Source organism: Stenella coeruleoalba, assembly GCF_951394435.1.
Source record: "Stenella coeruleoalba genome assembly, chromosome: 16".
NCBI lineage: Eukaryota > Metazoa > Chordata > Mammalia > Artiodactyla > Delphinidae > Stenella > Stenella coeruleoalba.
This window is the reverse complement of record NC_137162.1, coordinates 35,394,995-35,407,889: the sequence shown is the minus strand read 5'-3', so window position 1 is coordinate 35,407,889 and position 12,895 is coordinate 35,394,995. Positions and strand designations below refer to the sequence as shown.

The following is a 12,895-nucleotide window of genomic DNA, read 5'->3' as shown; positions in this document are numbered from 1 at the left end:
AACATTCTCATTCGGAAGAAGACGAAGAAGGATTGAAGTGAGGCTGTAGATTCCCACACACTAATTTCTGCCGGTACTTGAAGGCGAGCGAGGAACCTGCTAATCTTAGTCCACGGGAGTCGGCGGGAGGGGCAGACCGCGCAGGTAAACTGCAATTCCCGGCATGCCCGAGGGGGCGGGCCCGGCGGCTGCGCAGATAGGCGCGCGACCGTCACGTGATTTCGCCATGGCGGCGTTTGCGGATTTGGACCTGCGGGCGGGTTCCGACCTGAAGGCGCTGCGCGGGCTAGTGGAGAATGCTGCTCACTGTGAGTCTCCCCGGCTTCGCGGGCCGCGGTGCCTGCCCAGTCTCTCTGTCCCCCCAGACTGTCAGGCCACGCTCGGGAGGGACCCGGGCGGGCCTCGTCCCGTCTCATGGGGTCTCCTGGCTGTCCCTGGAAGCTGAGGCCCCTGCGGTGTCGCTCTGATTCTGGGCGCGGGAAACTCGAAAGCACTGGGGATCTGTTACCCAGTCTAGCTCCTTATTTCTTGCGAATTGAGGAAACTGAGGCCCTGACAGGACGGGGAATTTGCATAGGGCCCCACGGCTGATGGATGGCAGAAGCCAGGGCTTCCAAGTATAGTCTCCTACGTCAGTGCTTTTAATATCGCCCCTTCCTGCGTCTCACGACAGTGTCCTGACACTCAGATGCAGGAAGCTGGTGCACCTATGGGTCCGAGAAGTGAGGGAGGGACATGGGGTCGAGAGTGTTTGAATTATACTATGGAGAGGGAGGGTTGGTGGGGGCGGAGGACATACTAGGAGAGTGAGAGGGGAGCAGCATGGCCAAAATGCTAGAATGTTACGCATATTTGAATCCAAGGGAAGCAAAAGCTCTGAGAGTTAAGACCCCCATTTTAATTACTGGAGTTAATCGCGACTGCTGTCTCTTTCCTTAGACTGTAAAATGTCTACATGGGAATAGAGGGAGTTAAAAATAAAGAGGTTTCTGCAGGGCCTGTTAAGTAATGGTTGCTCAGTAAATAATTGAGGAAGGAAGAAAAGAAGGAAACTGGACAAACTAATGAGAGGGGGACCACTGTTTTGGCATTAATATGCATTAGCTTTTAATATTAATATCCTGTTGTTCCCATTGGTGTTTAAATAACTTAAAGATTGGAGTCATGATTTAGGCATGTTTTTGATAGTCCACATGTCCAAAGCAAGGCTGTGTTGAGGCTGATAAAGCAAGGCCCTGGCTTCAAAGAGTTCCCAGTCTCTTGGTGGGTAGCTCAGAGGTGTATGTGGACAGTGGTCTGAGGGAGTCGTGACTACATTTCTCCTTAGCAAAAGGGCCTTTGAAGTAGAAAGGGTAAAAAGCAAAAGAAACGAGTAAGAATGAAGGTGAAAAAGTATACATGTGATGGGATGAAAATGAACAAAAGGACACGAAGGAGAATGATGGTTTAAGGGAGTTGCACAAAGTGTCTTTGGTATAATGCTAATAATACACCACCAAAGTCAAAGCCCTGACTCTGTGCCAGCCACTGTTCTAAAACATCCTTTGTGTGTTATCTCATTGAATTCTGCCAGTCGTATAAGGTGAGTTCTGTTATTATCACCATTTGGCAGACGAAGAACTTGAAACTTAAGGTTAAGTAACTTCTAAGTAGTAATGCATAGATTTGAAAATGGGCCGTCTGACTCCAGAGCCCATAACCATTCTTCTTACTACCTTCTAGTCTTGACACGAATTGGGATGAGCTTATGTGTAAAAGAGGTTGTTGTATTTAACAAGAATGTTCAATTTTTCTTTTCAGTGGGCTATTCAGTTGTTGCCATCAATCATGTTGTTGAATTTAAGGAAAAGAAACAGGTAAAATACAATTTCTTAAGTTAATAATAACCAGCATTTATAGTTATTTTGTGTATATTGGTAATATTGAAGCTACAGATGAGCACTCTTTGTGCATTATCTTATTTTAATGTTAATAGTTCAGCTGATGCGTATTTGTACAAATGATAGTTTTTTGTGAAGTGCTAGGGCATGGTATAAGGATTCTTAAAGTTGATTTGATGTTAAGTAACTTTCAATAACTTCTTAAAAAGTGCATTGTTATTCATTAAACTGTAATCACAATATTTAATCTTTTTTATTGTACTGTCATGGACTCATTACTAATTGATTTCCCTCCCAAACATACTAGTAAATATGTATATCTCCCTTTAGGCCAACAACTGTTCCTTACAGATTGTTTCATTCTAAAAACTATTGTTCATCCCTCCTATCCATTGGTGTTTTCAGCTGCTTCTCTGCTTTAGCTTTCTTCATTAAAAAACACACACATGCACATACACACAACTTATTTAGTGTTTCTGAGTGCCAGAAATTAGCTTTTTTAAAAAAATATTTTTCTTTGTTGTAGGAAATTGAAAAACCAGTAGCTGTTTCTGAACTCTTTACAACTTTGCCAATTGTACAGGTAAGTGTTTTGTTTAAGAAACACAGTACTTATTCATCCAGCTCAGACATGCCCAGTCATATATGTGGTTCTTTAATCTGTACTGCCCCTTCCTCTGTCTACTAGTCTTAGCTTTCCATGAAGACTCAGCTCTTCCATGAAACATTATGTACATCTCTTTTTCTCTGGCTGTACAGGTATACCTCAGAGATATTGTAGGTCTGGTTCCAGACCACCACAATAAAACGAGTCACACGAATGTTTTGGTTTCCTGGTGCATATTAAATTTACGCTTACATTGTACTGTAGTTCAATAAGTATGAAGTAGCATTATGTCTAAAAAAAAAAAAAAACAATGTATATACCTTAATTTTAAAATATTTTATTGCTTAAAAATGCTCACCGTCATCTCAGTCTTCAGCAAGTTGTAATCTTTTTGCCTGTGGAGGGTCTTGCCTCAGTGCTGAAGGCTGCTAACCAATCAGGGTGGTGGTTTCTGAAGGTTGGGGTGGCTGCGGCAGTTTCTTAAAATATAAGACAACAGTGAGTTTGCTGCATGAATGGACTCTTCCTTTCACTATGATTTCTCTGTAGCATGCAACGCTGTTTGATAGTATTTTACCCACAGCAGATCTTTCAGAATTGGAGTTAGTCTTCTCATACCCTGCCACTGCTTTATCAACTAAGTTTATATAATATTCTGAATCCTTTGTTGTCGTTTCAACAATTGATTAAGTTCGATATCTTATATGGGTATGGTTTTTTTCACTGAAAACAATTACAATAGTACCATCAAAGATCAGTGATCAGGGAATTCCCTGGCAGTCCAGTGGTTAGCACTCGGCACTTCCATTGCGAGGGCCCCGGTTCGCATTGATCATAGATCACCATAACAAATATGAAAATAATGAAAAAGTGTGAAATACTGGGAGAGTTACCAAAATATGACACAGAGACATGAAGTGAGCGAATGCTGTTAGAAAATGGCGCCAGTAGACTTGCTCAACACAGGGTTGCCGCCACCCTTCAATTTGTAAAAAATGCAATATCAGTGAAGCACGACAAAGCAAAACACAATAAAACTAGGTACACCTGTATTATAAATTCCTTGAGAGTGAGGACTAGGTTTTACTGATCTTCACTATCTTTTATTGTTAGTACCTTTTAATGAGTACTTTCCACTGCTAAGGAGGAAAATCAGTCATTTCTATTTTGTGCTTTTTTGATTACAGGGAAAATCAAAACCAATTAAGATTTTAACTAGACTGACAATTATCGTTTCGGATCCATCTCACTGCAATGTTTTGGTAGGTTAGTTGTTTTTCTTCTCTCTTGGCCTTGTAAGTTGTATTGATTTCTGCTGAATACTGTTGTTTTTCCAACTCCTCGCATTCTTCCATCTCCCCCGACCCCCAGTGTGTGACACTTGACTGCTTTCCTTAGCTCAGAGTTCACATAGTATAACAGAATCTCTTCTACTCATGGCACATGTATAAGAATACCACAATTAAAGAATCTTTCAGCAAGTGGTTTTCATTGAACTTACATGAAGTAGACATAGGTGGGTACTGGGGATATTGATATGAATAACACAGACACAATCCTTTTAAAAATGGGAGGGGGGCTTCACTGGTGGCGCAGTGGTTGAGCGTCCACCTGCCGATGCAGGGGACACGGGTTTGTGCCCCAGTCCGGAAGGATCCCACATGCCGCGGAGCGGCTGGGCCCGTGAGCCATGGCCGCTGAGCCTGTGCTTCCGGAGCCTGTGCTCCGCAATGGGAGAGGCCACAAGAGTGAGAGGCCCGCGTACCGCAAAAAAATTAAAAATTAAAAATAAATAAAAATGGGAGGAATGTTTAAAAAGTGGGAGGTAGCAAATAAGGTATGTCCTGGGAATGTGCAACAGGAGGCCCACCGAGGAAGCTGATGTTCAAACAGGGGCCAGAAGAATCAGTGTTATAGGTGCCAAGTGAGGGAGAGAATGTTTCCACAGACAGGATGGATTATGCAAGGTCCTGAATCCAAGAAGAAACATGGTGCATTCTGGAAAATGAAACACCAGTTGAGTTGCGCCTGATGAGCTATCTATCCTGGGATGAGGTTAGGGAGGTGGGTCTGGGTGAGCAATTAGAAGAAGCCTTTGAAGGTTTTAACCAAGGGAGTACAATTATGAAGTTTGCATTATAGAGAATAGATTAGAAGGGATAAAGGAGGGGATTTAAGAGGCACTGGGGCTGGGGGAGACGGGAGGATTGACAGGATTTGGATGGATTTGTTGATTGGGTAGAAGGTGATGACTCCCTGCCTTGGCCTGAGCAGCCAGGTAAGTAGATGGTACCATTTCCTGAGATGGGACATAGAAAGAGAAGTAAGTTTAGATCATCACGTTTCAGACGTGATGGGTTATTGTGAGAGTTCCAGTGGAGCTTGTCAAATGGGGGGTTGGAAAAAAAGGTGTGACCCTCAGAAGAGGGACCCTAATTAAAGATACTGATTTGGAAGTGGTCACCCTGTAGAGAGTAATTGAAATCATGAGACTGGATGAGACTCTTTGGTAAAAATATGTGGGAAGAGAAGGTCTAGGACAGAGCCCTGAGGAAATTCAGTATTTAATGGTGGAGTAAAGGATGAGGGATGAGCTAGGATTAGAGACTGAGGCAGGACTGTCTGAGAAGTAGGTGGACAACGAGGAATGTGAGAAGGCTCAGCAGCATCAAGGTGCCTAAGTAGTTAAGTCAGAGAAGGGCTAAAACATGTGTTGAATGGGCAAGTCTCCTAATGACGTGGAGGTCATTGGTTGCCTTAGTAAAAGCCATTTCCACGGAAATGATAGGGACGTGAGAACATGCAGCCAGTGTGTGCTGCTGACTTTGCTTGAGAAAATTGCTTCTGTGGAGGAACAGAAGGCATAGGGAGGCTGGTGGATGAGAACCTGCTGTCTAGATTTTGTTTGTTAGATGGAGACTTGAGAATGCCTGGTGCTGATGGGATGGGTCCAGTGAGGGAGAGAGAAAGTGAGATCTCTGAGAAGGTGAGCTGTTTCATCTTTAGCTGGAATGGCCTCCTCTATCATAGAACAGGAGTAATCAAGGAAGGGCTGGCCTCCTTTCTAACATTAGCATTGCTAAAGAAATTACAGAAAGCCAAATTTTGGGATTTTATACAACTGCAGGCAGCATTCTGGTTATCTAAGCCCAGGGAGACATAAATGGAGCTGACTTTTTATGGTCACGAAGAGTTTGATTTTCTCTTGTTATCATGAACATCCTGGTGGCCCCTATTTGTCCACATCCCAGATGGGAGTGGGCAAGCAGAGGACAAAGAGTCCTGGATCCTGACTTTTTCTGAGACCTGGAGCCTGCCCTGTCTCAGCATACATCTGCCCAGCAGGTTTTCTTACCTGCTCAAGCACAGTACCTGCTGCTTCTCTTCAACCTATCTCTTTCCTCCTCTAATTTTTATCATGGCTTTTTTTTTTGCAGAATAAGAGGTAAAAAATGTTAAAGGCGCCAACAGGCAAAGAAGAAATATCCAATATCTCATCACTCAGAGATTGTACTCTTGAATATATATTTTTCCAGCCTTTTCACATGCATACACATATAAGTTTGAGACTTTCTTTTATAAACAATCTTTAACGGATAAATTCCTCTTCTTCTGTCTTAGGACTCTCGGGTATTTTCTTGCATGCTTAGCAGTTTAATTTGTATTTAACAGTATTCTCATTGTGAACCTAATCACATCACACTTAGTCACGTGTATTTCTTATCTCACCAAAAAATGGTGAGTTCCACTGAGAACAGACATATGCCTTAAGTGATTTTGTATCCCCAGTGCCCCACACACAGCAGGTGCTCAGTAAATTTCTGGCAAGCTCCTCCACTAGCTTGTAAGAGCAGCAGCTATCTAATTTGATTTTTCTATCTCAAACAAAATGTTTGGTACACAGTTAAAGCATAACAATGTGGGAAGGAAGGAAGGAGGATGATTCCTTCCTCCTTGGTGGGATGGAAGTTGGTATCTGGAGTCTCATGTGCTGAGGAGGTCTTTTCTGACAACATACGAAGCAAAGCAGAAATGTCGGTGGCATATTAGAAGTGTTACACAATTGAAATATAAGTGCAGCCAGGACATTAGTCAGAATTCCATATGCATTTGTTGTTGCATAAGTATGGTAACATTCTTTTTATATTACTAGAGAGCAACTTCTTCAAGAGTCCGGCTGTATGATATCGTTGCAGTTTTTCCAAAGACAGAAAAACTTTTTCATGTAAGTAACAGATAGTAAAAGAAAATAATACTCATTATTTTATATAAGAAGTTTGATGTTATACCTTTGTAGGTGACCTGTATCATCTCATCTGGAAAATTTGAGGATTTTTCATTTATACTTGGTGTTCTGGAATTGCACAAGGGTGTATTTGGGTGACATATTTTGTTTTGTTTTATTTATTCTGCTAGATATTTGATGGGCTGAGATTAAAAGAGTCCATCAACTTCTCTTCTGTTTCTTTATCTCTGCTTCATTCATTCATTTGAAACTTCTCTTAGGTAAATGATGGTCCATCTCTTTCTAGCTCTAAAAGCGCTTCAGTTTCTGCCCTTCTTACTATTCGCTGCTGCCTGTGACAGAAGAAGGGAGCAAGGTTCTACTGTGGCATAGAAGATTCCTTCTCTGTTTTAGCTTTCCCGTTTGTGTGCTCTGAGGTGTGGTCCATATGCCAGCATGATCATATCAGCTTTTGGTCTTCTAGAAATCCTTCAGAATCAACCATCTGCTGATACTATTCCTTTTTGTATAAGAGAACCTTTATGAATTTAATTTCTTTTGTCCTTTTCAAATGGCCATTTCTATGACTTTTCAGGAGGGAAAATTGTTTAATGTGTATGGTCATTTTGTCAACTTGAGACAGAACACACTGGGCATTGTAAGTGATCACAGAAAAGAAAAAATCAAATGTAATATAGTTTTTCAGGAATATGTTTTACTGTGTAAAGTGAGGTATAGCTCCTTTAAGAAGTTTGGAATGTTGTCTTTATTTAGGTAGCCATCTACCAAAAGTGTATCCACTAAAGGGATATTATGGGGGGGGGGGGAGAAAGCACTGGTCTTTGATGTTTTACTTTTACAGCATAATTTGTTTTTAAGCAAAGTCCGTTCTAAAATTAAAAGATTTTCCCTAAGTTTATCCAGTAGATGGAGTTGCTGACTAAGGAGACTCGTGTGTGGCAAATTTCATTTTCAAGTCACATTAACAATTCTTAATTGTTTATACACTAAGTACCCTATATACGAATGAGCTCCGTTCCAAGAGCTCGTTCGTAAGTCCAATTTGTTTGTAAGTCCAACAAAGTTAGCCTAGGTACCCGACTAACACAATCGGCTATATAGTACTGTACTGTAATAGATTTATAATACTTTTCACACAAATAATACATAAAAAACTAACAAACACAAAAAATAAAAACATTTTTAATCTTACAGTACAGTACCTTGAAAAGTACAGTAGTACAGTACAACAGCTGACATACAGGGGCACGTTTGCATCTTTGAAAGTTCGTAATTTGAAGGTTTGTATGTAGGGGACTTATTAATGCAGAGAAATAGTACAAGTTATCTGTGAATTCCTGTTTTTTGGTGACTCCTTTTCTAAAATGCTCAATTATAGTAATTCTCAAGAATTTCATTTCAGAAAAACGGGGAGTAGGATTGAGTAGTTCTTAGTCATCAGAGACCCCTGTGGAACCTTTTAAAATCAGGCACGTTCAGATCTCCACTGTTGGAGATTCTGATCCAGTAGGTTTGGGGTTGAGTTTGGGTATCTTTTTTTAAGTTCCACAGGGGTTCTAATTCAGTGCTGAGACCCTAAGATGGACCATGGATATGTCCAAATTTGTTAAATAGCTATTTAGTTTTGTTATTAAATATTAACAACTCAGTTATACTGTAGACTAAAAGTTGGTAGTGTACCCAGTTTTTTATTGTACACTTGTTTTTCGAATGGATTTTGAAGAGCATACAACTTAAAATTTCCATAGCCATTTACTGGTGATTAGAGAAAACAACAATCCTGGGGATAATTGGGACAAAGGCCTATTATTATCCCCATTTGTAGAAGAGAAAATTGAGACTTAGGCTCAATGATTTGCTCTAAACTTAAGGTAGTTATGTCATAGAGATAGGACTTTGGAGTCTTAGAATACATTATAATTTGATTTAGTGAATTTATCTTATTACTTGTTTTTCTCAGATTATTCACAAGTTTTAATTCAAAACTGTGAACACGTAATTCATGATGATGGGTGGAACAGTCAGAAGTATTCTGGAAGATGGAAGAAAGCTATAAATAATTGACAGAGTATTTGTTTGGAATTGACTGCAGAGAAAACAGTTTTTAAAATCAGAACATCTTATCTTTCCAAATCTTACCCATCCTTTAAGATTCAGTTGAAGTTGACATTCTCCCCGTTTTATATAGAAAACCAATTTAAAAAGACTTTTTTCTTTTAATTATAAAGCTTTTGTAAGCATATCATGGTTTGGAATTGGGTCAGATGCAAGCAGTTTGTTGCTTAACAGGTTATGTTCTGTTAAGTGATTTTATTTGTTTGGTTTGTAAGTTGATTATCTAAAATGTAAACAAGTGTCCGTAGATACGATATTCTGTAACTAAGGTCTCCAAAATGAGTTATAAAAGCATTCCTATACACATGTTAACAGTTAGTAGTATAAAATCTAACCACCTTAAATAGAGTTGTTTCCATGGGAAATAACATACTCTTTTCCACAGAGTATCTGGAAGATATCTCATAGATAAATCCTTTTTCTCCATAGTTACCCCAGGGGATAAGGCAAAGATGAAAGACTGTAAGCAGATTCCATTGGCTGGGGCTTCTTAGGATGGGGGTGATGGTGGAATTTGGCAGAGAGAGATACATAGAAGTTTCAGGAGCTTCTGAGTTAGTTATTCCCATTTAGGGTTTTTAAAAAAATTTTTATTGAAGTACAGTTGATTTACAATGTTATGTTAATTTCTTCTGTACAGCAAAGTGAATCAGCTATAAACATATATCTTCTTCTTCATATTCTTTTCCATTGTTACTCCCATTCAGGACAAGACAGGGTGAGGAGAATTCAGGTTATTTAGTCCAATGGTCTCCAAACTACCTTGAGTGTGTACTGTATCAATTAAAAAAAATAGTGATCTGACATCCCCAATATGTGTATGTTTATTTTCTTTTAAATTATTTGCATGTAATTTCATAACTTGTATGGGAACACAGAAGACCCCAAATAGCCAAAGCAATCTTGAGAAAGAAAAATGGAGCTGGAGGAATCAGGCTCCTGGACTTCAGACTATAGTACAAAGCTACAATAATCAAGACAGTATGGTACTGGCACAAAAACAGAAATATAGATCAGTGGAACATGATAGAAAGCCCAGAGATAAACCCACACACATATGGTCACCTTATCTTTGATAAAGGAGGCAAGAATATACAATGGAGAAAAGACAGCCTCTTCAATAAGTGGTGCTGGGAAAACTGGACAGCTACATGTAAAAGAATGAAATTAGAACACTCCCTAACACCATACACAAAAATACACTCAAAATGGATTAAAGACCTAAATGTAAGGCTAGACACTATCAAACCCTTAGAGGCAAGCATAGGCAGAACACTCTAACATAAATCACAGCAAGATCCTTTTTGACCCACTTCCTAGAGAAATGGAAATAAAAACAAAAATAAACAAATGGGACCTAATGAAACTTAAAAGCTTTTGCACAGCAAAGAAAACCGTAAACAAGACAAAAAGATAACCCTCAGAATGGGAGAAAATATTTCCAAATGAAGCAACTGACAAAGGATTCATCTCCAAAATTTACAAGCAGCTTATGCAGCTCAATATCAAAAAAACAAACAGCCCAATCCAAAAATGGGCAGAAGACCTAAATAGACATTTCTCGAAAGAAGATACACAGATTGCCAACAAACACATGAAAGAATGCCCAACATCATTAATCATTAGAGAAATGCAAATCAAAACTACAATGAGATATCATCTCACACTGGTCAGAATGGCCATCATCAAAAAATCTAGAAACAGTAAATGCTGGAGAGGGTGTGGAGAAAGGGGAACCCTTTTGCACTGTTGGTGGGAATGTAAATTGATACAGCCACTATGGAGAACAGTATGGAGGTTCCTTAAAAAACTAAAAATAGAACTACCATATGACCCAGTAATCCCACTACTGGGCATATACCCTGAGAAAACCATAATTCAAAAAGAGTCATGTACCACAATGTTCATTGCAGCTCTATTTACAATAGCCAGGACATGGAAGCAACCTAGGTGTCCATCAACAGATGAATGGATAAAGAAGATGTGGCACATATATACAATGGAATATTACTCAGCCATAAAAAGAAACAAAATTGAGTTATTTGTAGTGAGGTGGATGGACCTAGAGTCTGTCATACAGAGTGAAGTAAGTCAGAAAGAGAAAAACAAATACCATATGCTAACACATATATATGGAATCTAAAAAAAAAAAAGTCATGAAGAACCTAGGGACAAGACAGGGTTAAAGACGCAGACCTACTAGAGAATGGACTTGACACGGGGAGGGGGAAGGGTAAGCTGGGACAAAGAGAGTGACATGGACATATATACACTACCAAATGTAAAATAGATAGCTAGTGGGAAGCAGTCGCATGGCACAGGGAGATCAGCTCCGTGCTTTGTGACCAGTTAGAAGGGTGGGATAGGGAAGGAGGGAGGGAGGGAGAAGCAAGAGGGAAGAGATACGGGGATATATGTATGTGTATAACTGATTCACTTTGTTATAAAGCAGAAACTAACACACCAGTGTAAAGCAATTATACTCCAATAAAAAAAATTATTTGCATGCTCCGTTATATCAGTGTGCTTTATGAAATAATATACACACACTGAACAAAACATTTTAAGGGAAGGAATTAAAAATAAATGAAAATAGAAGTTCTGTTTTCTTCCTGCTTCCAAAATCCATGCCTTACTCTTTGCAGAGCATTATTGTAGTATATGCTGCTAACACCTGAGGCTACTGAAAAGGCGTATCTTTCAAGGCAGTTCTTCTTAAGGTATGCTCTGGCTCCACTGGTGTCAGATTTCCCAGGAAACTTTGTTAAAATGCAGGTTATTAGACCCTGCTTACTGAATTTACTGCTGAGAGTAGGGCCTGGTAATCTCCATTTTAAATAAATTCTTCAGGGAGGTTTGTTTTTTTTCTTAAAACAGTTTAGTTTGGGAGGCCCCATTTACGGGCATCTCTTTTTTCCCTGGGCAAGCCTGGCTCTCCCTTGAATAAAATATTAGAATGTACTAACCTGACATCCATGAAGGGGAGTTGGGGGAGACTGAACCCCCTTCTCTTATTCCGCTTGTTCCATAAAATCAAAGATAAATGTATGTGTGTATATGTGCAGTTTGGGGAATACCTTCCTTAAATCCTCATAGGAATCCTTGGCCAAAGAAAAGGTTAAGAAGAATTGATATGAATTCATATACAACCTGCCAAAACCACTATAATCAAATTCTTAACCACAAATATATTTGGACGTAATTTAATCTTTTTAATGATTTAGAAAGCATTTCATTATAGTGTGAACATTAGCTCTTATTTTATAGTTATCTAAATGTATCAGTTGAACATTTGGATTAATAGAAAGCTAAATAACAAAAGAATTCGGTTTGAAACATTTTAAGTCTGAGGTGTCAGAGGGAGCCAAGTGGAGCCATCCTTTGTAACTGAAAGTTTATTATAATGCGTGTACTTAAACCAACACAAGGGATATTTTTTAATTAGCTACTGTTATATAAAAGAGGGAAGAAAGGAGCAATACATAAATAAAAAGGTAACCTAATTTAGCTTTACTCTGGGGAAGAATGTTTAACAGGCTTTTAAGAAATGAATCAGCTTTTTGAAATGAAAAATAATTTGTGTTTGTAATAATGAATTGAAACAGTGCAAAGAGGTATGCACTGAAAAGTACACCTTCCTCCCACCCAAAACGCTCTCTCCCTTTTCTCCAGAGGCAGCCACTGCTAGCAGTTCTTGTGTTTCTTTTCAGAAGTATTTTTACCTAGTCCTTCCTTCCTTTCTTCATTCTCCTCTTCCTCTCCTTCCTTCCTTCCTTCCTAATACCATAGTTTTTTCACCTGGCAGTATATCTCGGAGATGGTTCCATAATGTCCACTAGAGAGGTACCTCATTCTGTTTAAGGAGTCAGCATATTCTCTTGCATAAAGGGACCATAATTTGTTTTAAGTAAAATTGAGGGATGTTTAGTTGTGTCTAGTCTTTTGTGATTGGTGTTGCAGCGACCGTCCTTTCACCAATATCCTCAAGCATTTGTAAGGTATATGGCTATAGAATGCATTTCTAGTCTCTGTAGGATACGTTCCTAT

The 12,895-nt window shown here is 39.4% G+C and overlaps 1 protein-coding gene across 9 annotated transcripts in view; it reads left to right on the top strand.

Moving 5' to 3' along the window:
• Nucleotides 1-216: 216 nt before the first annotated feature.
• RPP30 (ribonuclease P/MRP subunit p30) overlaps nucleotides 217-12,895 on the top strand; it is a 225,247-nt gene continuing 212,568 nt past the window's right edge. For all 9 annotated transcript variants that reach the window (XR_013824206.1, XR_013824207.1, XR_013824208.1 and 6 more), the window contains exons 1-5: nucleotides 217-308; nucleotides 1,801-1,856; nucleotides 2,407-2,463; nucleotides 3,675-3,749; nucleotides 6,641-6,712. Coding sequence is in view for 1 of the 9 variants with exons in the window: in XM_079899575.1 (XP_079755701.1) it covers nucleotides 227-308; nucleotides 1,801-1,856; nucleotides 2,407-2,463; nucleotides 3,675-3,749; nucleotides 6,641-6,712 (342 nt within the window). In the remaining 8 variants the exon portion in view is untranslated. The remainder of the gene's footprint in view (nucleotides 309-1,800; nucleotides 1,857-2,406; nucleotides 2,464-3,674; nucleotides 3,750-6,640; nucleotides 6,713-12,895) is intronic.